Source organism: Girardinichthys multiradiatus, chromosome 12, assembly GCF_021462225.1.
Source record: "Girardinichthys multiradiatus isolate DD_20200921_A chromosome 12, DD_fGirMul_XY1, whole genome shotgun sequence".
NCBI classification, from domain to species: Eukaryota; Metazoa; Chordata; class Actinopteri; order Cyprinodontiformes; family Goodeidae; genus Girardinichthys; species Girardinichthys multiradiatus.
The window spans coordinates 22219424-22245919 of record NC_061805.1 but is presented as its reverse complement, the minus strand read 5'-3'; the positions used below and the strand labels follow the sequence as shown (position 1 = coordinate 22245919).

The 26496-nt window shown below is 40.5% G+C and overlaps 2 protein-coding genes across 3 annotated transcripts in view; both read right to left on the bottom strand.

The window, feature by feature from the left end:
• The window catches only part of rasgrf2b (Ras protein-specific guanine nucleotide-releasing factor 2b), a 115580-nt gene extending 91405 nt beyond the window's left edge, over nucleotides 1–24175 (bottom strand). Inside the window, exon 1 of one of the 2 annotated variants that reach the window (XM_047381156.1) lies at nucleotides 23523–24175. In XM_047381156.1, the coding sequence (XP_047237112.1) occupies nucleotides 23523–23798 (276 nt within the window). In that variant the 5' untranslated portion in view covers nucleotides 23799–24175. The remainder of the gene's footprint in view (nucleotides 1–23522) is intronic. The other variant, XM_047381157.1, reaches the window with a different exon arrangement.
• Nucleotides 24176–24937: 762 nt separating this feature from the next.
• The window catches only part of msh3 (mutS homolog 3 (E. coli)), a 78554-nt gene continuing 76995 nt past the window's right edge, over nucleotides 24938–26496 (bottom strand). The window contains exon 24 of the mRNA XM_047381159.1: nucleotides 24938–25288. Coding sequence (XP_047237115.1) covers nucleotides 25207–25288 — 82 coding nt within the window. The 3' untranslated portion in view covers nucleotides 24938–25206. The remainder of the gene's footprint in view (nucleotides 25289–26496) is intronic.

The window sequence follows — 26496 nt, the reverse complement described above, 5'->3', positions numbered from 1 at the left end:
AACCTTGACTAAATTTGGTTTTGGAAGCTCTTTCATAAACTGGTTAAAAATATTATACAGTTCCCCAACGGCACGTATCAGGACCAATAATCAAACATTTTGTAGCTTCTTTCTTTAGAGGGTCACCAGGCAGGGATGCCCACTTTCCCCCTCATTATTTGCAATTTTTATTGAACCACTCGCGGCAGCAATCAGGCAAACTAATGATATTAAAGGCATAAAATGCATGAATATTGAACATAAAATCAGTCTTCATGCAGATGATGTATTACTCTTTCACCAGCATTTGCAAACCTCTGTCTCTCAAGTAATTGGATTGATAAATTCTTTGTCAAGAATTTCGGATTATTCTATAAATTGGTTGAAATCAACAGTTCTTCCAATTAACTGTTCCTTCTACAATTCCCCTGATATACAACTACAGTCAGGGAATATTACACACTTGGGTATTAATGTTTCTCCTAGATTGGCAGACTTAACAAAATTAAACCACATCCCGCTTTTTAAAAAAGTGATAAATGGAAATCTCTACCCATATCACTCATGGGCAGGGTTGCTTCAATAAAAATGATGGTCTTGCCAAAAATCAATTACTTATTCTCAATGATCCCAAATAAACCGTCATCTGACTGGTTTAGATCTCTGGACTCCTCCATAATTAAATTTCTTTGGAAAGATAAACCCCCGCGTATTAGTTCAAAAACGTTGCAAAAGACCAAAGATAAAGGAGGACTAGATTTGCCTAACTTTCATCATTACTTTTTAGCCAACAGCAGGCTACAATACATCTCAAATGGTTTAAACACAGTTCTCTAGATGAACCCTGGCTAGATGCAGAACTGACATTATGCAATATTAAGATTTCAGATCTACCATTTATTAGCTCAAATATAAAACGACATGAATACTTTAAAAGCCTCAATATCAGCACCTCTCTGACAGCATGGTGGGAATATCTACAAATGACAGGGTCTTCACTAATCCCATGCGGACGCACACCCATCTGGAACAACCCTGACATCCTACAAAAATATAATATGATAAACTTTTCAGATTGGAGGAGTAAAGGAATTGAATACCTGGAACATATATTTGAAGGAATTCAGTTCATCCCATTTAACAGATTAATTATACAATACGGGATGGACAAGAATACATTTTTAGATAATCAACAAATTAAATCTATAATAAAAAATAAATTTAGGCTTAAAAACATTAGGTTACAAATGTACTAGAGTTCCTAAAACTCAACCCCCCCAAATTAATGTCTAAGATACACAGGATATCACAGGAATCAATTTCCCTTCCTATTATGAAATAGGAGGTGGACTTATCAGTTAACTTTGACCAAACATTTTGGTGTCGGATATGTTCCAGAACTTTTAAAATGACTAATAACACCAGCCTACAATTAATACAACATAAAATCCTTCATAGCGTACACTATACAGGTCAACGGATGTTCAGGATGGGTTTTGGACCATCTAATACTAGCTTACACTGCACAGGCAACCTGACAATTACATCCACGCACTATGGTTATGTATGTTCAGAGGTTCTGGCAGCTGATATGTAAAGTGTCTGAGATGTAATATTTCACCTTCTCCCTCAGTTTGCTTGTTAGGCAATTTAGATGTTACCATTGAGACAAATTCAGCTCACAAGGTTTTCACTGCCTTATGTATTGCTAAGAAAACTATCCTCACAAATCTGAAAAATAAGAACCTTCTTTATATTAACCAGTACAGAAACCTTCTGTTGGATTATATAAGTCTTGAGACAGCTTCTGCCTCCTCATCAGATCAATCTCTCTGGGGTCCTTTAATCGGCTCCATCACCTAGTGGGGGTGGGGCACCTTTAGCTTTGTCCTGTGGGGCATTGTGGCGGATGCGGGGGGGTGTCTGGGTTTGGGGCATTTGGAGTGTCCCTGGGCTGGGGTCTCTGGGGCGTCTGGCGCTGGGGGCTGTGACCCCAACTGGGGTGGGGCTTTGGTGGCTGCATGCGATGCTTTCGGGTAGCCTGTACCGGCGGACATAGGTTACTGGCCTGGTGGCCGGATCTGGGATGGACATGGGGGCTCTGGGTTCCTGGGGCGTGTCGCCCTCGGGCTTGGGTCCTGGCTGGGCCGGGGGGGCTTGGGTCCATGTGGGTATGTCACCGGGGTTTTGGGCCGGCGCATGCTCTGGCATCCGGCACCGGCCTGGGGGCCTTCGGTACATCGGTGGGCGTAAGGGCCTCCTAAACTGGCGGGTAGGTACCAGCATCATTGCAGGTGCTCTCTCCTTCAAGGAGTGCACTCTGCTGGCAGGGTGGAGGATCTGTGGGAGGGGGATGTGTTCTGAGAGTTGTTCAAATGTTGGGGTGGGTGTAGGTTTTCTTCATGGGATGGAGGTGGGTGGTTAGCCTTGGGTATGGATGGGCATCGTTTGGACCTGGGTCGTTCCGGTTTGGATTCTGGTTCCTTGTCTAGAATCCGGTTCCTGACGCCGGTCCCGCTTCTGTCTTGAAGAGGGGGGTCGGAGGGGTCTGCATGGTTTGGCGGGCGGGCTGGCCGGGGCTGATCTCAGAGTGGACTGGTCTCGACTTCTTGGTGGGTTTTGGTTTTGGCTCTGTGGGCTCTCTGCCTTTTGTGGGCTTCGGTGTGGGTTTTCTCGCAGGGCTGCTTCAGGCAGGGGCATGGGGGTCGGGCACGTTCTTGGACCTGGATGCTATGGATCTTCTTCTCACGTGGGTGCACCTTTGCAGGGGGCTTTGTTTTTGGAGGGCTGGTGGGGGCGCGCTTGCATGGTGTGGGCTTTGTGCATGGCTTCCACTTTGGGTGCTCATTACTGCATACTGTCTTCTGCTGTTTGGTGTGCTGTGGTGTCGGGGTGGTGGTCCTGTGCGTGGCGACTCTGGCCTCCGTGTTTTGTACGGCAGGGCGGGCTTCGCTGGGCTCGGCGGTTGAATCGGACCTCTTGGTCTTATGCTGAGGTGGGGTTTGCTTGTCTGCTGGGTGGTTCCTGGTGGGTGATGTGTGCTTGGGGTTGGTGGTCTCCACCGTGCCCCTACCGATGTATGGAAGGATGTGTGGTGTTGCTGTGGCGTTGGCTCGGGGGGAACCATAGCTTGGCTTGGGTCTGTCGTTTAGCTAGCTTGGATGTTGGTGGTTCTGCATCTCAGGGGGGAGTGCAGCCTCTTTGCTGTGCGTGCATGCTGTGGCCTTTCTTTACCGCCCTTCTGCTTGTTTGGCTGGTGTCTTTTCCTTGGGCACGGTGGTGGTGGTGCATCGCGGGGTCTGCTTGACTGCCCCGGGGGGTCTCGGCTCGATTGTCTGTGGGGCATGCATGTGCCTATGCTGGTACGGGGCTTGCATTTGGGTGGGCCTGCCATTTTGGGTCGGATGTTTCTTGTTGGCGGCCTCGGTGTTGGTGTGGGACGTGTTTTGTTGCCCTGCTTGCCTGGTTTTGACTGGGGTCTGGTGCTGGGCCTCGGGGACTGGGCACTCTGTTGGCTCTGCCCCATGGGTCGGGGGTGGTTAGGCATGTTGGTCATGTGCCCTCCTTTATGTGGCGTATTCTGGTTGCGCTGGGCCGGCTGGTCTGCTCTTTTTTCTGTGGTGGAGCCGCACTCTTGGTCGATGCTGCGCATGCTTCCAGCTGGCTCCTTTTTGTTGGGAGGCGGTGGCTACTTCGGGCGGGGGACGGGGTGTCGGGGCTGGGGATCGAGGTTTGAGGATTTGGATGTTTACGGGGGGGCTGGGGGTGTTGGTCCTGGTTTTCGGTCAGTTCTCGGGGCCTGGTACATTTCTCGGCGCACAGCATGATGCTGCCACCCCTTTGTTCCCCCAAAGGTTGGTGTGTTCGGGGCGATGTGCAGTTTACTGTCACACATGGCCTTTTACATGTAGAACAAAGAGTTCAGTTTGCTCTAATCGGACCAGGATACCTTCTTCTATTTTTGCTGTGTCTTCTACATAGCTTGTGGCAAACTTTAAAGAGGATTTGTTATGGTCTTCTTTCAACAAGTTTTATTCTTGCCACTCTTCAATAAAAGTCAGATTGCATGACCAAAATTTGTCATCTCAACAGATTCTCCCACCTAAGTTGTGGATCTCTGCAAGTTCTCCAGAATTACCTTGGGCTTCTTGGCTCCTTCTCTGATTATTGCTTTCCTTCCCTTGTTTGTCAGTTAAGATGGATGGCTATTTCTGTTATGATTCTGGCCCGTCTGCCTGCTCTGTCTTCATGTAATCGGCTAATCTGCTTCACCTGTCTGCTGCTGCACTGGAGTGCAATCAGTCATGTCATGCACCTGTTTTTCTGCAGTTATATTCAGCCCTCAGACAGGCAGACAGTGCCAGATTTTCTCTGTGAAGTTCAGGACGGAGGACCCAGAATTTCAGCCAGAAACAGAATAAAAGTTAAACGATTTATTCAGGAGCAGCGCACAGATACTCAGGACTCCACCAGCCGGGAACCCGGGATCACTGGAAACGGAGAGGCAGGTTAGTGGCTTGAAAAAGCTTAAGTAAATATATATGATTCCAAAGAAGCCACCCACCTTAACAGAGTCCGTGTAGGACGGAAGAATCAGAATAGGCTCCTTTGCGGGGTGCGGTCCTGGCAGTCTCCAGACCGGGAGGATCGGTGCAGAACACGCTGCAGCCAGACATCGGATTGCCGACAGGGGGAAAGATCCAAGGCTCGGTAGTCAAGGGCGGGGCAGTAACTGGGTGAAACCAGGGAGGCAGACTCAGGCAGACAAATCCAGGGGTGAGGCAGGAGGCTTTGGTCGAGAAGCAGAAACAAGGTCGTGATCCAGAGGCGAGAGACATCCAATGAGGGTCAGGCAAGGCAGGGAAATCCAAGATGCGAAAAAGTGGTCAAAAAAGTGGTCAGGCAGGAAAGAATGCTGGACATCTACTAACTGGTAGGTTTTCGAAAATCTGGCACTGTCTGCCTGTCTGAGGGCTGAATATAACTGCAGAAAAACAGGTGCATGGCATGACTGATTGCACTCCAGTGCAGCAGCAGACAGGTGAAGCAGATTAGCCGATTACATGAAGACAGAGCGGGCAGACGGGCCAGAATCATAACAATTTCTTATAGTGTTGTGGTGCTTAGACCGGTCTCTAGGCAATATTTTCAAGGTTTCTGTCTTGTCTCAGACATGCTAGATTTAGGATGATTTCTCAAGACCACAGCTGCAACATCCTTTTTTTTTTTACCTAGTGTGACACTTCAGGCCATATTCAGGTGCAACCAATGAAAATCTTTACTTTGAGATTTTCTGCACTGCTGCCTCTGTCCCTGTGTGCTGAGGATGAGAAGATGAGAGGGCTGACAAAACAAGAGAGAGAAATGAATGTCTGTACAACAAGCAGAAAGAAAGAACACTAAGTAAGTTTAGTCCTCCACCTCCACTCCTGTTGCCTGCAGCTAATGTCAAGTCAGTTAAAGTTCAGCTGGGTGTATAAGGTCTTCAGAGTTGCCTGGTTTCTTTGTTTAACCTGTTACCAGCTTGTCAGATTTATTGTATTAGTGGCATGCAGTTGAAGGGTTAGCTTACATACACCGAAGGCCCTATCCCAATACACCTCTCTATGAAGTGTGTACTTTGAAAAAGTGCACATAGGGGTTTAAGTGAGCAAGTTACAAACATGCAAAATTGGAGAACTGGAACAGTAGGGGTTACCTCATCAACTTGCACCTCTGCGCCATAACTGCGACATTAAAAATGGTGGGACCTGTCGCTGTTTTTGCACCAGTGTTTGTTTGAAAGGTAATTTCAATGTTATGGGCTACTGACTGCTCAGAATCACCCTGAAACCAGTTGCATCTTAGGCTGAGCCTGGAAACCCAGTACATGTTGTGGCAGTAAAACACCTAGTACAACCAGTTATTCTGGAGCCTTGTCATGGGTTAGCTTGTCAATGAGCTGACTCTGGCAGATTTTTTTAAATATTTGCAGCAATAACAATGTTATTGTGATTGAAGTAATAGTCTTAAAAATGGCCTTGTACCGGTTTGGTCTTGGCGTTGGACTTGGGCACGCTTTCCTCAAGCTCTTGTCCTTGGTCTCAGTATGCTCTGGTCTTGATCTTGACTCAGTATTGGTTAGGTAATTTAAACTAAATCTAAACTGTGACAGCTCTAAGTAGGTTTTGACATGTGCCTTCCTTTTTCCAATTTTGTTCTTCCATAATACTTTATCCCTGACTTTTTTGGTGTGTTCCATTGTCCCATGGTGTTGTTTGTTCTCTAATGTTCTAAAAAAAAAACATGAGGCCTTCACAAAACAGCTGGATTTATGGAGATATTAAATTACATGAATACTCTATTTAATAATTAGGGGACTTCTGAAGGAAATTGGTTGCTCTGGATGGTATTTAGGGATTTCAGAGTGAAGGGTGTTGAATACAAATCTGTGACACTATGCAGATTTTCATTTGTAAACAATGTTTTAAAGTGTACTATTTTCTTCCACTTTATAAATATGCCCTATATTGGTCTGTCACATAAAATGTCATATAAAACAAAATACAATGAAATACACCTGCAAGGTGATAAAATCTAAGGAAGTGCAATGGGTGTGAATACTTTTGTTTACCCACTACACCACCCCTCCCAATCAAGTTAACTTACCCGTTACACTGTATATGCTGAAAAAAGCTTGAAGATTATTAACGTATTAAGATTCAGCAGTGTAATTTGGCCAGGATTGAGGTAATGTTCTGTGTGCATCAAGTGTTTGATAATATGCTCCATCTATTAGGCAAGTACAATAACCAGTGCTGATCGAGGCTCAAGGAAATGAGCTTTGACTGTATTAGATGGGACTGGCACGTATCCTTAATCTAAAATGAGTATGAATGGTTTAATTAAGGGACTGTGATGCAAAGTTTTGACCTAAGCATGAAGGATTTAACATCACATCTAACAAGTTCCTACAGCAGTTAGTCTACAATCATCCAAATAGAAAGTGACATTAATACAGCCAGGACTAACTGGTAATTCACCACTGTATTATCTCATGTGAACTTTTGCTAAAACAAAAGTGTTTTTTATATTAAAACTAGACTGAAAAGAGAGTGGCTTTCGGCCATGACCTATACCTCAACACTTTGCCGCCACCAGTCCACATTAATTGTTTGCATATTACAGCTATTCCAGTTTAAATTAATTTACAGTATCTCTGTCAAACAACAAATAAACAGGACTAAAAACATGCAGACAGATGAGTAATGCCAACAAGCAATACTGCTGTAGAGATAAGGATAGACAATCTGTGTTACACTGAGTTTTTATAAAAACAAGTGGGAAAAGGTAAGTCAATACAAAACTGTTCTGAGTGATCACTTTTACAGGAAACATGTTTTGTTTTTTTTAGCCTTTTTGATTAGGATTAAAATTTGTAAATCATGAGGAGGGTGTCCGAAGTGTGACTTGAGGGCCATTTGCAACACTAAAAATGATTATATGATATTTAATTCAGATATGGTAAATATTGACCAAACAGCACAAGAGGTTGATGCAGATTCACACATTTTTAAGTAAAAAATTTTCACTGACCAATTAAAATCTTCTTAAAACTAAAAATTTAAGTACAACAAAAAGTATTGTCTTTTATTAACCACAATTTTGGCTTTCATCTTAACTTTACGGTAAATGGAACCAAAGAACCAGCAGCGTAGGCACACCTATTTCCTAAAATTAGCTAAAAGAGTTGCAGATTTTTGAAGTAAGACTGACCCAAATTCTGTTAGTGTTGTGAGATAGAACTTGAAAACCTTAATAAAATTGATCCAAAATACAGAGGAAATTGTATGCCTTTCTTTTAATAGGGAAGCGCAGCTACAATGATTTACATATACCTTTTCTTTAAAGAGCTGACTCCTTTTTTAGCTTATTAAAATAATGCATCTTTAGTTTATTATTGGACAGGTGAAAATAAAAAAAAAATAAAAAAATGTGTTTTGTGTTTTTAATTCAAAAATATGACAGGGGAGATAGGCGGTTTCACCTGAGTCATTAAGGCTTAAACCCCCTGTAATACATGACAGATGCAGGCATATAGAATCTCTATATAATTGTATTTATACATTGACAATAAATATGTAATAAATAAAGTTTATAAAAACTAATAAAAATTTTGTACTAGAATTTTAATCTGCCCACACAGGACTGTGCAACTCTACACCTGCTGTTATGTTACCTTCCCACCAGAACCAGAGTCCCAGTTGATCCAAAGTAAGGAGATAAATTAATATTTAATTAGTTTTTGGTTTTGCCCTTAAGGTTTCCCACTTAAGAAACGTTTCAGAGTTTGCACACTGCTCCCTTATTTACAGTTTCAATATTAATAGGGCAGCCTAGGCTCCTGTTTTTCTCACAATGTTTAATGTTGGCAGCTGATTGGTAACCTTCGATTCTGTGGCTACATGAATATTATTTCTTCTATTGAAATGCCAAAGCAGAAAGCTTGAATGCCATGCTAACTATTGGATTGTGTTTTCCAAATCAAAAAAGTTATGAACTGATGTTAGGTCAGGCTTTCAGCAGTTTGCAGGTTGTCATACGATATTTTCTCTCTCACTAGACAAAGAAGAACACCCGTGAAAGTTGAAGAGAAATTAATAATTGTTTTCAAAAAAGCCCAGGTAGCAATTGATTTTTGTTTACTCTAAATTATAATTTGCATGCTGAGCCTCCAGGTGCCATAACTAGCAAAAGAAAGATATTAAATCGGATTGGCTTTGTTTTGGTGTCAGTAATTCCTATCACCTGATTCTCTTTTATAAGAATTAAGACCCCTATCATCTAAAACTTGCCAACAGCAACGAAACACCAAAAATGTATCATTATTTTAAATTGTTGTAAAAGGTGAATCGCAATGGAGCAATTGTTAGAAGATAATTTCAAATCACCTGTTGCTTTTGGATCTCATGGGGAAACACTATGTATCCAACAGAACAATGAGAGATTATTGGCTCCATATTAAAGATAGATATGTATTTTTCAGGTTTAATATGACTGTCAAGAGTGAAAATAATGGGCCTGAAAAAGCACATAACAGAAAGGAGGACACTTGCATATTTAGAAAAACAAAAGAAGATATAACACAACATTGAGAGTGATGAAAGCTGGTCAGTGCCAATGCAATAACAAATATTTGGCAGTGTAATGTTGAAAAAGAACACACCCAGGGTGTACCCTGCCTCTGGCCCATGGACTGCTGGAGGTAGGCACCAGCTCCCCCGCGACCCACGATGGAATAAACGGTAGAAAATGACTGACTGACTGACTGACTGATGTTGAAAAAGATAACTTACAATTGCCACTAAATGTATAAGGTGCACCATATATTAAGTTATTGGGAAGACTCTCCCCTCTGCATATCCTTTTGATTTCTCAGCTCCTGTTGTGCTCCTACAGGGGCAATAATATGCTGAATGAAGCCTTATAAAATGCTCCAAGGACAAGAGCAAAACAACCAAACCGTTAACATAATGAAAAACTTGCAGGCTCAGTAATACCAATTTGAACTTATTTACCGCACTATCATCCATCATACTTGTCATTAAGAATAATACTGTATCATGTTCTGCCTTAATGTTAAATTATAATCGTATTTGATCCTGGCCTGGATTAGACCGAGACATGTATTTGTTCGCTGAAATTGAGGCGGTGGCTTTTGTAACTCAGCATAAATACTGGTACAATGGATGTATTTAACCAGTTCCTAAATGCCCGATGGATTGAAACATTGTGTGATGTTTGTTTACTAACAAAGCAAAACAATGGTCACACTTTCACCTCAGAGAAATTAACCTCATAGTAGTAGTTCCTTCAGCTGTGGTCTTTACGTTTGCAGTTTATCCTCTGGCTGTGTGTTTGTTCCAAATAATCTTCCGTTTCCTTCAGGAGTCCAAGACATGCATATTCGGATAAATTGTGAGATTTAATTTGGTGTGCGTTTGAACATTCCTGCTTCGCTGTACTTTGTATTTCTGATCTGCCCAGTGCCACAGTGTCTGGTTTTAAAAGCATCAGCCACAGTCCAACCCCTGGACCATCTAATATGACGTGATACTTATAATTCCAGTACAGAAAACTAATTGACTAATCAATATTTACTACAAACATGTCTAATTTTAAAATAAAATGGCAATCTTTTTATTTTAGGAAATCCTCCTAGAGCCTCTTTCAGTTGCCATGCAACCATATGGTGATGAGTCCAGAAATATTCTCACACTGTAATTCTTGGAACCACTGAATCCACCTAATGATGTACCGGTTAACCTGACAATCACTGAATTAACACCTCATGTCCTGTTGGTTTTGTTGCACTCTGTGAAGCTCAGATCCTCAAAAAGCTCTTAGCAATGACTATAGGTCTCTCACAGTTACAGGAGAGAGAGATCCACATACACACTACAGATGTTTCAAAATACTTTTGTTTTTTGCAGTTTTTCACCGTAAACACACCTATGGACATTATATTATATCTGCAGACTCATGGTCCAGTCTTTGGTATTTTATAGTTCAACTTTCTCACTATTGCTAGGAGCAGTTGGAGCACAACATCCTGTTGCTTTGATGTCATAGATACTGAATATAAAGAGGGTTTCCTTGAGTCCCACGGTGCAAGAGAGAACATATTAGAACCCCATAAATCTGTTTTTGCAATGTTCTCTTGAGAACCATTCCTAACCTGATCAAATAAAAGCAGTCCTCAGATACAAAAACAACAAAACCATATTTGCCTTGATAAAATGTGTATATCATTTTCTTCCTGCCACCACTTGTCAGAACATGATCTAAACAGCATCAGCAACAATACCAATCACAATGAGGACTGCACATGATTCACAAGTCAAGATCCTAAACTACCTGAGTGTCTACAAACCAGTAATCATCAGTTCAGAAGGTGAGAAAGCAGAAAAAATCTGTTTCAGTACTTCAAATCTTATTTTTTTTGTTGTACTTTATTTTTCTCACATAACTAACCTATGACAGCTGGCTGACTGATAATGTTTATAATTAATTTTAGTCCCAACAGCTTCATCCAGATCAGTGTGGCACAGCATGTATTTGTTGCATTTTGCATATAAATAAATTACAATGTATTTGAACATTTTCCATTTTTTCCAGACATTTGAAAACAATAGATGATTATTCCGAAGAAGACATTTAAAGTCACAGGGAAAAGAAATCCAGAATTTTACATACAGTGCCAGTGAGATGTTGGGTTGTTGGGTGATGAGACAACAAACAGTTTAAATGAATTTTAACCAAAGATTAATAGGATGTAGGTACATCTTTGAGCTTGTATGTACAATTTCTGACCCTGTAGTAACTGCATGTAAACATCTGAGTCCAAGTAAATCATTATATAATGAAAATAATTTGGTCTTTAACAAACATAGTTGAGTATTTTGGATTTAGGGAGAAAAGCAGCAGCCAGATGATGCTAATAATATACATTTCAATAATTTCATCATCTCTGTAATACAAGACTTTTAGTTGTTTCTGTGATTTGTAAAATGCAGCTGTGCGTCCATCAAAATGCCAAGGAATAAAGACATTATCAAGCAATTCTTGCTGCACATCAATCTAGGAAGAGTTAAAATGCCATTTCCAAACAATTTCAAGTTAATATACAGGGAAAAAGATTATTCATAAGAGAAAAACCACTTCCCAGGGACCACAACAATACTGGAGCCATGTTCACCAGACAAATGAGACCAAAGCAGAGATGTTTCACCAGCACAGCGCCATGGATGGCTCATCCCAAATCTCATAGAAACTGTCAAGCATGGTGATGGAGGAGTGATGATTTAGCTTTGTTCTTCACAGTGCCGGGGCACCTTGCAGCCATTTAGTCAACCATGAACGTCTTGGCATAACTCCAATGTGAGGCCATCTGTACAACAGCTAAATCTTGGCTGACACTGAATTATGAAAAAGGACAAAAATCCAAACACTACAGATCTACAGCAGATTGGCTGATGAAGACAAAATCAGAATCGGAATCAGAATCAGCTTTATTGCCAAGTTCGTACACACAAACAAGAAATTTGACTCCAGTAAACTTTGCTCTGGTTTTTGTTTTTGGCATTAAAGAATATACATACAGGGGTTGGACAATGAAAGTGAAACACCTGGTTTTAGACCACAATAATTTATTAGTATGGTGTAGGGCCTCCTTTTGCGGCCAATACAGCGTCAATTCGTCTTGGGAATGACATATACAAGTCCTGCACAGTGGTCAGAGGGATTTTAAGCCATTCTTCTTGCAGGATAGTGGCCAGGTCACTACGTGATACTGGTGGAGGAAAACGTTTCCTGACTCGCTCCTCCAAAACATCCCAAAGTGTCTCAATAATATTTAGATCTGGTGACTGTGCAGGCCATGGGAGATGTTCAACTTCACTTTCATGTTAATCAGACCAATCTTTCACCAGTCTTGCTGTGTGTATTGGTGCATTGTCATCCTGGGAATGTCATGATATGGCAGCCCAAACCATCACTGATCCACCCCCATGGTTCACTCTGGGCATGCAACGGTCTGGGTGGTACGCTTCTTTGGGGTTTCTCCACACCGTAACTCAACCGTATGTTGACATTACCCTGGATACCGTGGCTCTTGATACATCACAAAGACTTGCTGTCTTGGTCACAGATGCGCCAGCAAGTCGTGCACCAACAATTTGTCCTCTTTTGAACTCTGGTATGTCACCCATAATGTTGTGTGCATTTCAATATTTTGAGCAAAACTGTGCTCTTACCCTGCTAATTGAACCTTCACACTCTGCTCTTACTGGTGCAATGTGCAATCAATGAAGACTGGCTACCAAGCTGGTCCAATTTAGCCATGAAACCTCCCACACTAAAATGACAGGTGTTTCAGTTTCATTGTCCAACCCCTCTATATACAATGTACAATATACACATATATAAATAAAAAGGTGCATTTGCAACATCTATACACTGTTGTTTTGTACTCTATTAAATGTTCAACAGAGAAACAGCCTGGGGGAAGAAACTGTCTCTGTGGCGGCTGGTTTTAGTGAACAGTGCTCTGTAGCGACGGCCTGAAGGTAAAACTCTAAACAGTTTATGTGCAGGGTGTGTGGGGTCTGCAGAGATTTTAGCAGCTCTTTTCCTGACCCTAGACCTGTATAAGTCCTGGATGGAGGGAAGGTCAGCTCTGATTATTCTCTCAGCAGTCCTGATTATTCGTTGCAGTCTGGACCTGTCCTGTTTTGTGGATGAGCCAAACCACACTGAGATGGATGAAGACAGGACAGATTGAATGATGGCAGTGTAGGAGATGACCAGCAGCTCCTGTGGAAGGTTGAACTTCTTGAGTTGCCTCAGGAAGTACAGTCTCTGCTGGGCCTTCTTTCGAACAGTGTCTATGTGTGAAGACCATCTCTGAGGACCTGAGATGGTGGTTCCTAAGAACCTGAAGTGGTCCACAGCCGAAACGGTGTTGTTGAGGATGGTGAGGGGGTGGGGTTCTCCGAACGTCCACCACCATTTCCACAGTCTTGAGTGGGTTGAGTTCAAGGTAGTTCTGACTACACCAGTGTATCAGCCAATCCACCTGCTGTCTGTATGCAGACTCATCACCGTCCTGGATCAGACCAATGACAGTGGTGTCATCTGCACACTTCAGGAGTTTCACGAACGAGTCTGCTGAGGTGCAGTCATTTGTATAGAGGGAGAAGAGGAGTGGGGAAAGAACACACCCCTGGGGGGCACCAGTACTTATTGATCTGGTTCGGGAGAAGATGCTCCCCAGTCTCACCTGCTGCTGTCGGTCTGTCAGGAAGCTGTTGATCCACTGACAGGTGGAGGCTGGACGTTGAGCTGGGTGAGCTTCTGGTGGAGGATGTCTGGTATGATAGTGTTGAAGGCCGAGCTGAAGTCTACAAACAGGATCCTGGCGTACATCCTAAAGGTATCACAAGTATGTAGGGAGTACAAGACTTACTCTCAACTGGACTGATTGATTATGCAAAAACATAAGCCCAGACTCTTAGCAATGTTGTGAAGAATATGGTCTGAAATTCCTCCACAACAATGTGAGCAACTACTGAAATCAAACAGGAACTATTACCCTAGACTACCTGCTGACAAGTGTGGTAAGGAAAGCTCTTGAAAGAGGGGATGTTTTGTTTAGTTTAGTTTTTCCAAATATTGCTGTTTTTTGCCAATTAATTTTGGATTAAAATAATTTCAGATTAGATCACTCCAATTATGACCTAATATGTAAAACCACAGAACTGAAAATACTGATTCCTTTATTGTTTTTTTTCCATCATTACAAAAAAAATGAAATTTAATGGGTTTAAAGCTCAAGCTGATGATTTGAGGAAAGCAGCATGGCAAACAGGAGCAATTTGAATGATTATGGTACAGGTTTAAAGCATTTATAGAGGGAGCAGCATCAAGGCTCAGTTTTCCATTCATGCATTGCATTCACTTTTAAAGCTGCTTTATCACAATTAAACATCAGACAAAATTTCCCCCATTGCTTCTGAAGAGATCACCCTAACACTATATGTCCATATTTAGATAGGTTTGATTTTTGCTAGCACAAAAGACAAAAAGAAACTAACATGCAGTCTACGTCTATGCAGAACTGCAGTTTTGCTCCACGTTTCTGCAGAAAAAATACAGGTTATTTTTTCTGTGTTTGCTGTCTTTGTGCATTTATAAGGTAATTTATTTTATTTTTCGGACTGAAGAGAATTTACATGAAAATACTTTCTAAAATTCTGCTTAGTTTCATTTAAAGAAGCTCATCATAATCCTATTACAGCTATTTTTCAAATAGAGGGAGAATATGTTGACGAGCACACTGTTTTTGAACCAGGAGCTTTTCCTGGAGAGTAAAACCCTCCCTCGGTTTTACAACATTTCAAACTGAAGAGGACAGCTTTAAATTCTAACTCTAATGAAGCCCATAATGGCTTTAGCACTTGAGAAAAAAACAAGAGAGGAAATTACAATCAGCCCTGCAGAGGAAAGCGGATCAGACTCTGGGAATAAATGAAGAAGCAGCTCCAATTATCGCATCACAGAGAAAACACTAAGCTGTGAGAGAGGCTAGCGCTTCATAACGAGAACTAATCACAAGCACACATAAACATAGCCCACTCAAATGCATCAGTAATAGTTGTGACCCACCCCCCACACACACACCCCCCACCGAAGTGTGGCCGCAACTTTTCTTCCTTTGCCCAGTATTTATATCCTTTCCTTTGTCACATTTATTATTTTACAACCACAAACTTGTATGTATATTAATGGGATTTTTGTGATATACCAACACAAATTGGTGCTCTATTGTTAAGTGGTTCAAGATGTTGTAGAACCACCTTCTGCTGAAATTACTACTGTAGGTCTTTTGAAATATAGTACGTTTCTACCAGCTTTGCACTTCAGATCAGATGGAGAGCATTGGTGAATTCAATCAATCAGTTTACCACTTGAATTTCGGTCTGGACTTTGACTGGTCCATTCTAACACATCCATCCTCAAAACCACTGCATAGTTTGAGGTTGTTGCCCTGCTAAAGAGTGAACATATGCCCCAGTTTCAGGTTGTTTGAAACCAATTGAAACCATTCAACTCAATCTATCTTACAATCAACTCTAAACAGTTTGCTTTCTCTCTGCAAAACAAAAGAATCCCCACAGCATCATGTTGCCACCACCATGTTTTACACATTATTTGGGGTGGGTTTTCAACCACACATAGCATTTCACATGTAGGCCAAAAAGTTTAATTTTAGTCTCGACTGACCAGAATCCCTCTACCACGTGTTTTCTGTCTCCGCTACATGGTGAGAGCCAAACTGCAGACAGAACTCCTTATTTTCAACACTGGTGTCTTTATTCCCAAATGTATATACAGGACAGATTTGTGGAGTACATGACTAATAGTGTTTGTGTCCAGAGATATGCATCCCTGAGCACTGGATCTGTACAACTCCTCCAGTGTTATCATGGGCTTCTTGGCTGCATCTCTGATTAATGCTCGTCTTATCTGGCCTGTCAGATGGATAAGCATGCCTTGGTAGGTTTTCTGTTGTGCAAACTCCCTTTTAGGATGAGTTTTAATTAAGCTGTGCCCTGTGAGATGTCCAAAGCCCGGGATGGAGTTTTATAACATATTCCTGCTTGCATTGGACCTTCTTGGTGCTGTTTCTTTACTGATGTACTCTAACCAGCTCTAACCAACCAGCTACATTCATGCTGAGATTAAAATGCACACAGTTGGATTCAGCTGCGCCATACTCTCCATTTTCAGACGATGTCTTGATGGCCTTCACAGAAGAGCTGGATTTCTAATGACATTAAATTACACATAGGGGGACTTCATTTCCTAATTAGGAGACTACTTAAAGTAATTAGTTGTACTAAATTTGTTATTAAGAATATCTGAGTAAAAAAAGGGCTCAAACCAAGTGTATACCACACTTCACAGATTATATGAATTATTTTCCTTCCACTTTACACTTACACATTAATCATGATAAAATACATGGATGTTTGTGAGTTATATTGTGACACAATGTTGAAAAAGTATAAGAGGCAGGAATACTACACTTTTATAAGGAACTCTATCTACTGAGAAATCTACATAATGAAAGGATCATGTTTTGACTGTGGTTATACAAAAAGCAATAAAAACATTTATATTCAAAGAAACTGACCAAATTGAGCTAAAAAGCCAAATCTGTTTCTCAAGATAATGTGTTTTCACTTTTCTGATCATTTTAGTAAAACTTTTAGAGTATTTAAAGAAAACATTGAACACAGCAAAGATTTTGCTTTGCCAATAGATCAAAATAAATGTTTTTTAACAGAATATTTTTTCATTTGTCTAATGTTCAGGATATTATGGAAAAACTAGATAAAGTTTTCAAACCTTTCTAATTACTATTGTTTAAGATCCCACTGACAAAAAAATCCCAAAAAACCCCAGATAGTTTCCTGCCCTTGTATGTCACTAAATCCTTCACATCCTAATCTTCAGTCTGAATTATTTCAATAAACTAAGAGATTGTGCATAAAAATACTGTTCTTCTATGTAGATTCCTTCTTTTCTGTACTTTGTTTATCTACTGCTGCGAACATGCAAATGTGCCTGTTGAGTGACAAATAAAAGATTATTTCATTCTGTCCTCTTTTTGAACAGTTGTTGTATTACCACCCCATTAATTTCACATTATTGTCAACTGTCAGCAAAGTTTGATGTATGAGTGGTTATCAGGGAAAAACAAATCAACTTCATAACTGTCATCAGTTTCTGGTTTATGGACTCCCTGAGCTGTGTCAGATCTATGGGCCCTTTTACATGCTTGTTCACATCAGGAATGCATACCCACAGTCGCTGTGGAAACCATTCAGGCTGCTCCAAACGCTCGCCAAATTATCTGAAGGGTCTGCATCTCTCTCTAAGAGCAAAGCAGAGAGAAGGGAAGGGATGCTGGAGCTGTGTGTCATTTGTGTGGCTTACAGTGGGGGTGTGACGCTGCAGGTTGCTGCCAGACTGACTCTGCTGACAGACAAACATAAAGGGGAAAGAGAAACTGAAAGAAGTAGGAAAGATCTGCTTTATTTTGTTACACATAAGTAACTAAAGATGACCAAGTTCTAAAATGCTGCTTGATTAAAATGTAAGCTGATACCAGAGAAAACACGCTGTCATTATTTAATTTTCTGTTATTCTGTGTATGGCCATAAGTATGTTTGTGGCCAAACACTTGCACACCAGAGACAAAGATTCTTACCTGATGACAGATTGAAAATAACCCCCAATTAAACACCACAGCTGCAGTGTCAGAGTGAGAGTGAGAAAAGAGTGGGAGAGTGACAGAAGAAAAGGCAACGGAATAAGACATCACTGCCAAGCTCTGGAACATCAGACAAAACGGATTTTATTCTGACATTTGTGCTGGCAACAGAACAACTACATGGCGATTTGTTCTGTTGATCATCAATAGTAACTCCATTATAGACAAAGAGGTGATCTTGTCTAATGAACTCTTTTCAGACTGACAAAAATTTAAGGAAAATTTTATTCAATTTAGAAGTACTGACTTGTAATGGTGTTATGCTTAAACAACAGAGCTGTATTCTACACTGAAGGTAAGCCATTAAACATGGTTTTCATCAATTTTCTCGTAAAGCTTTTTGATATGAGACTGAAATCTTAAATGCACGATGCAGCCAAAGTCTTAAGGATGAGCAAAGCCTGCCCCTGCCCTTCAAATTAGGGAGTCTACACTCTCCAGCCACTTTATTAGTAACATGTTGGACCCCAATTTGAATTCAGAATGATCTGTGAATTCCCAGATTTCATTGAGCGCAAAGACAAAAAGCAATAGAAGTTAGACTAAAAGGTTCTAAGGACTTTAAAAGGGTTCCTGCAGAGCAAAAGCATTTATATTTTACTGCATACTTAAAGCCAAAACATTCAGGGCCTGATCTTCGAAGATTCTAAATAATGAGCGCTAAATTGCCCTGTGCCTTGCATGTGCAAATGGATACCAGGCGCAAAGGTGGTGCAGACCTCCCTATTTAAATGAGAATTTAGCATGTGCTCCCAGCTGTTACTGTGGACAAGAAATACTATAATGCCAAGATGAAAATAATAAAAGCTAAAGTAAAAAGACTAAATATCAATCATAAAATCTGATAAACAAAAGCTTACTTCGTCAATACCCCCCCATCTTCTTCCTGCCACAATGACCTCAAACATTTTTGCATCCCAATTACCTGCATTTCAAATGTGTTAAATATAGATGCAAAACAGCAACAACGACCCGTTTCAGGTTTGATAAATCGTGTTGCGGGTGGTAAGGAACTGCATTTGCATTTCCTCCTTCCATAACTTTGCGCATTTGGGTCATTTGCATGTGTTTTGCATATTCATGAAAGGAAACACGCTAAAATGTTTGCATCCCCTGTTCTGTTGATTTTAAACATGGAATTCAATGTGCATCTGGTTTGTAGATCAGCTTTGCGCATGCAATCCAGTTTGCACGTGGTTTTATACACGCAAATCTTTTAAAGATTTGGGTCCTCAGAAAGTTAACATATCTGTGGTTTATCTCCTCCACTCTATTCTCAAAGGAAAGTGCACACAGACGCACTCTTTTTCTGAGGTCAACTGAAAACTACCATCTGTAACTTGGTGATTACCTAGATAAGGTCAAGGTATGTATGTTTATGTGTATAACAAAGATTTATTGTCACATGAAACTTGAGGACATATGAAATAGAAGTTTCCTTCACTTGCAAATGGTAATTCCCCATGTTCCTAAGCAAATGTGCCAATGCTGTTTGAGTAACAATGTTCTGGGGAATGTCCAGGCAACAACATTTTTAGTCCAAATATCACCCTGGATATTACTACATTAATGCACAAAGAACTAACCTAGAAACATTCAGCTGCTGGCTTGTTGGTACAAATCCAGGTTGCATAAGCATGAATTATTATGATAAAATATATTATTTTTATGTAGTTGCACTGATACTTGTTTTATTGTGACTTGCATTGTGTTATGCAATGTTTGCTCTGTTGTTCACATTTAAAGATTCCAGTTATACAACTGTGATTACATCACTGGTTTTGTACACAGATGGAGATGTCAACAACAAAAAAGTTGAATTAATAAATCAATAACCATATAACATCTTACAATATGGGAACTTTTCTTGTACTGTAGCAACTTTTTTTTTCCAAAACATTTAAATAAATACATACACAGCAGAGTTACTATAAATGTCTAGATATCTAATTTGATGTTTTCTGCAGTCTTTGGATTGGACACTAGAAGTAACTTATTTTGTTAAAATCAAAGGAAAAAAACATCAAAAATATACTCTAGTACCTGTCTCCATGTGATTAAAGGACTTTTGCAATAAGTGTCACCAAGGTCTTCAGCAATTCTCAGAACACCTTTACGATGCAGTTTGCAAACGAAGGTGGAAGATATTTCAGATCCATTGAGAATCTTTACATCTGCACACATTCATTCAAAAACCAGGTTGAAACAGGAGCAATATACAGTGGTTGGACAATAAAACTGAAACACCTGTCATTTTAGTGTGGGAGGTTTCATGGCTAAATTGGACCAACCTGGTAGCCAGTCTTCATTGATTGCACATTGCACCAGTAAGAGTAGAGTGTGAAGGTTCAAATAGCAGAGTAAGAGCACAGTTTTGCTCAAAATATTGAAATGCACACAACATTATGGGTGACATACCAGAGTTCAAAAGAGGACAAATTGTTGGTGCACGTCTTGCTGGCGCATCTGTGACCAAGACAGCAAGTCTTTGTGATGTATCAAGAGCCACGGTATCCAGGGTAATGTCAACATACCACCAAGAAGGACGCAAGAGGAAGCTGTCTGAAAGGGATGTTCGGGTGCTAACCCGGATTGTATCCAAAAAACATAAAACCACGGCTGCCCAAATCACGGCAGAATTAAATGTGCACCTCAACTCTCCTGTTTCCACCAGAACTGTCACAGGGTCAATATACACGGCCGGGCTGCTATAGCCAAACCTTTGGTCACTCATGCCAATGCCAAACGTCGGTTTCAATGGTGCAAGGAGCGCAAATCTTGGGCTGTGGACAATGTGAAACATGTATTGTTCTCTGATGAGTCCACCTTTACTGTTTTCCCCACATCCGGGAGAGTTAGTGTGGAGAAGCCCCAAAGAAGCGTACCACCCAGACTCTTGTATGCCCAGAGTGAAGCATGGGGGTGGATCAGTGATGGTGTGGGCTGCCATATCATGGCATTCCCTTGGCCCAATACTTGTGCTAGATGGACGCGTCACTGCCAAGGACTACCGAACCATTCTTGAGGACCATGTGCATCTCATGGTTCAAACATTGTATCCTGAAGGCGGTGCCGTGTATCAGGATGACAATGCTCCAATACACACAGCAAGACTGGTGAAAGATTGGTTTGATGAACATGAAAGTGAAGTTGAACATCTCCCATGGCCTGCACAGTCACCAGATCTAAATATTATTGAGCCACTTTGGGGTGTTTTGGAGGAGCGAGTCAGGAAACATTTTCCTCCACCACTATCACGTAGTGACCTGGCCACTATCCTGCAAGAAGAATGGCTTAAAATCCCTCTGATCACTGTGCAGGACCTGTATATGTCATTCCCAAGACGAATTGACGCTGTATTGGCCGCAAAAGGAGGTCCTACACCATACTAATAAATTATTGTGGTCTAAAGCCAGGTGTTTCAGTTTCATTGTCCAACCCCTGTAAGTGTTTGTAAAGAAAAAGAAAACCAGATGTTGTACAGAGCATTTTTTCTTTTATTCAGAAGACACCATGGCTTGTTAAGGTATTTACATCTCCCTGTCACATAAAATCCCAGTAAAAATACATAATACGAAAAGGGGAATGAATACCTTTTGTAGGGCATGGTGATTCCTTAGCTGTATGTATGTATGCACCTGTATAGTCTCATTGTGTGTCACATACACAGAATAACAAAAAATTAAATAATGACGGTGTGTTTTCTCTGGTATCAGCTCACGTTTTAATCAAGCAGCATTTTAAAACGCGGCCATCTTCACTTGCTTATGTGTAAAAAAATAAAGCAGACCTTTCCCACTGTTTTTTCCATGCCAGCATAGTTGAGGTGTTTTACAACATTACTTCTAGTGTCATGATAAAAGAAGGGAAAACATGCTGAGTAGTATTATATTCTCATTCTAACAATGAGAATATAATATACTTTGAAATGTGTGCCTACCTCTTAACATAATCTTTACCTCAAATGGTCTGTTTTCTAAAGAGATATTTGATGGCAGTGAGTTCTCTATGGTTAATAAGGGTTTAAATAAAGCAATAAAAACTGTAAATGGTAAAAACAAATATACATATGCCTACAAAATCTGCAGAAATGCTTTCTATATACTGAACTCAATGCAGTTATGCCTAAAAAGTAACATGTGATGCTAGTTAAAGTAAGAACTGAAAAAAATAAATTGAGCAGGTTCAGGACTCGGTTCATCAACATGGTTCATTTTAATTTACGTGTACAGTGCTGTGCACTGTTTATTAAGAAAGGGATATATCACCTCATCACAACCTCGAGGGCTGGTGTCCTAAAACTTTCAGATATGTCCTTGGTTCAGCACACCTGAATCAAATGTCAGATATCAGTAACCTCCTTAGCATGCACTCAAGTTCTTTAGAGTCCTGCTAAGGATTTGATTATTTAATTCTGGTATGATGAGGCATAGACATACATTATCTAAAGGTTGCAGGACACCTAGCTTCAAGGACTGGAGTTTAACAGCTGTTGATAATTGTAAAGATGAAACATAACAAAAATTGTTCCTGTAGAATGTATGGTATTTAAAAAAGGAAACTGTCATTGTCAAAGTCAAATTTAGGATCTCAAAAATTACAGCAAACTTGACATGGAAGAGAAAAAGCCTTTTTCAAATAAGGTACATGAGTGTGGAAGGTCCCCTCCCACCATTATCTATTCGTAATGTTGGATCTGTTTAATCTTTTCTTCTTCTTGACAACACTCCACAGATTCTCTATAAGGTTTAGGTCAGCCAAGTATGGTGGCCAATCAAGCAAGAGGTGGTACTTTTGACAGTAGGGGCAGTCACCAAGTCCTGCTGGAAAATGAATCCGCATCTCCATAAAGCTTGTCAGAAGAGCGAAGCTCAAAGAGCTCTAAAATTTCCTGGTAGATGGCTGTGCTAATTTTTGGCTTGATAAAACACATTGGACCAACACCAGCAGATGACACGACTCCCCAAATCATCACTCACTGTGGAAACGTCACACTGGACATCAAGCAACTTAGATTCTGTGACAACCCTTCCAACAGACTCTGGGACTCCAAATGAAATACAAAATGTACTTTTATCTGAAAACAGGACTTTGGTCAACTAAGCAACAGTCCATTCCCATTTCACCTTAGCCTAGGTAAAAGGATTCCAATGTTGTCTCTGGTTCAGCAGTGGCATAACACAAGGAATTCAACAGTTGTAGCACATGTCCCGAATAGATCTGTGCATGGTGGCTCTTGAAGCTCTGGCTCCAGATGCTGTCTATGCCTTGTGAAACTCTCCAAGACACTTGAATTGTCTTTACAATGCTTTGATACAGCACTGTGAACAGCTAGTTCAGTGGAAAGAAAAAGTGCGGTGGTGCACAAGCTACAAGAGCAATGGCTTTCTTATTTTATAGTAAATAACCTGTATAACCTTAGCTGTATGTTACTTAAATGTGACTTAGCACCAGTGGAAGGTTGACTAGAAGGAAAAACAAAAGGGTGCACAAGCAACAATATAAAATATGTTCCAATTTTTTTTTTTAAATGCACCTGTATAGTCTCATTGTGTGTCACATAATGCATCATATTAATTTGTCCACACTCCAGTGATTGAATGTTTGGGATCTGTGGATTTCACGCGACTGATTAATAAATTATAATAAAATAAAACTACCTCACCTGTTTCTCCAGCGCCTCCTTACCGGTCGTGGATACCTTTGGCGCCGGCGTGCGCTCGCAGGTGCATCCTTCCAACAGGTAAATCCCAGCGGGTCGCGCGCTCTGCTCGTTCTCGAAGTAGAACAGCACATTCTGGTAAAGAGCGAAGAACTTCTCCGACCATCGGCTGTTCTCGGCCGTCTTCTTGCTCAGATAGCCACGCTTCGTCCCCTCTTTACGCGCCACCGCCGACAAAAACAGTGCGTGTCCTTCGTTGTAGCGAACGCTCTTCTGCATTTTGCCTCACGGTTCGGAAGGCAGAGGGAAGAAAGTGAGAGCTTTCACCGTAAGCCCATGTTGCCTGCGGGCTTCATGTGAAACTTTCCCGCAGAGAAGCGTCTCAGTGGCGCCGTTGCGCTCGGAAAAGTTGCAGCGGTGACGAAAGCGCAGCAGAAGAGGAACTCATTGTAAAGATGCGCCGATCCAACAAGCACTGAACAACAAAGCCATTCTTCCCTCCTCTGTTAAGAAACGTCTCCAGGAGCAGGACACAAAGGGGAAAAACCCTTAAACGAACACGGAGAAAGAATCACAGGGCGACACGCTGTAATCCGCTTTGGCATCGGTTAACTCCCTCTCTCTCTCTCTCTCTCTCTTGCGCTTGGAGTCGCAGTCTCTCAGGGTCTCTTTATCGGTCTCCCTCTCCGTTATGCGCGCTGATCTTGGAGTTGGTAGAATTAAAGGCGGAGCGACAGTTTCTTGTTTTACCGAGAGAGAGATACTGAGAGGAAACGGTCACAGAGGTCCTCACAGTGGCAACTGTTGATTTAACTCTGTTTAACAACAAGCAAAAAATATATAACAAGGGATGTAAAACTATGTATTTTTCAATTAGCATTTTTGAGTTTTAGGTGTGCTGTGAATTTGAGCTCACTGCTTTACTTCAGTACCTCCTATTGTCTGTATTTTAATCTCAGTATTAATATTGTGTGAAGGCCAGAGGTTTGTTTGAGAGCATTAGTGAAAAAATAGTTTCATTAAAATCAAGGAACACAGCGTAACACATCGTTAGGGTATAAAACAATACCAGACCACTGTTTACACTATCATCATAAACAATCGAAAGCTTCTAGGAGAACTGTGAACTGTAAAAGATGTGTACAAACACATGCCACACAATTCATCTGGAATACCATGTATCCTTTTCCTGATACTTCACAATTATGCACTATTTTGTTTTGGATTATCACATCAAATCCCAATAAAGTACATAGAAGTTTATGGTTGTAATGTGACAAAATGTGGAAAAAGCACAGGTCTGGAAAAATGTTACATTTTCTCAAGAAGATGTTACAGAAAGGGAAGGAATAAGGTTATTATTCAGTCAAATATAAAGCCTTCATGACTTTCTAAGTAGCTGAGTATCTGGACATGTATGATATGTATGGCATTTTCTTTATTTAGGTAATAAACACATCAAAAACCACTCAGTTGTTGGTAAAAATGTGATCAGTTAGTCTCAATTGATGTGATGACAGGTTGCAGTACCAGAACACGAGATGCTTAAAATAATTTTCACATGCTGACAATTCACCTAAAACTGTACAATCAACAAGCTCCGTTAGAAAAAGCATGTTCAGTCAATAATAGCATGATGATTTATTGTTTATGTGTTTTTAGTCCGATGGTCGTTGTTGTTTAAACATCAAGAGTTCGACTGCAGCCACTTCACCAGGGAGGATTTGTCTGAGATGCTCCAAAGATCTGAGATAAGTTTCTTATACTTCCTACAGAGATACACACAAACACACTGAAATGTTATTGTGTTCCCTTAAATTAATTTTAATATGAAAGCAAAATATGTTGCAGTCTCAAACATTTGTGTAGAAATAAAATCCATGCTCAACTCCTCTGCGTATGATATAAGAATAAGTCCAACAAAGGATAAACTTTTAATATAAGAAGGATTACACTGATCGGGAGTATGGCTATATGCTGTGTGTGTGTGTATGTTGTGTGCTGACAGATATTTTATGTGGTGAGGAAGATTGAGGATATGCAGCCATGCAGCTGACTTAGTTACAAATGGACTGAAGATGACATATACAGCAACATGCTTATTCACCATTAAAACACCAGCAATTTTCCATGGGTCCATCTCCTGACTCAGTTCTAAGCTGAATTTAATCCTTATAGGATCCCTATGGTGCACTCCCAACACAGAACCCAATTGCTTTAGCATCAAACAGATGGATTTTAAATATAATATAAAAACTCAGTGATTTGGGACTTCAGCTTCTTCACAGAGAGATCTTCCTGTCAGAAAGCTGAAACTGTTATATCAGCACCTCCCATGTTCATCCAGGTAAAATTACTGGTTACTAAAATTAGTCTGGTGGCTTTGAGGACAGAATATGACATATTGAGCTTCAATAGTTCAAATGCAGCCAAATGGCAACTTAAAGCACTAAAATATTAAAATACAGATGTTTTTTTTATTTTTTATTTAAACATTCCACTGTCAGGAGGCTAAACAAAATGACAAATCTTTCTTCTGCAGTCTTGTTTAATGTGTCATTTGCATCACCTCCTATTTTCCAGGAGCAGTGACATATTTTCCTAATCACATGCATGAACTCAAGTATGAAATCAAGTGCATTTGAATGTTAGCTTTAATAGACATTAGTTCAGTGAATGTATGAATTTCTGTTTATGTCTATTACTTCATGACAGAGCCATATCTTAGCTTTAAGTTACAATCTTCCATGTGTTCTTTCAAGTATTCAAATCACTTGTAAAGGTAAAACTAATATGATATATAATATCTAATATTAATACTGGGATATACACTAAGCTCATAAGATTTTGTGAATCACCCTCAAAACATTTCACAGAAAGAGCTCATATTATGCACACATTATAAAATACAGACTGCATTACTCTCCTAATTGTGATGTTCAAAATAAGTGTCTCCTTTAAGAAAATGTCAGGATGA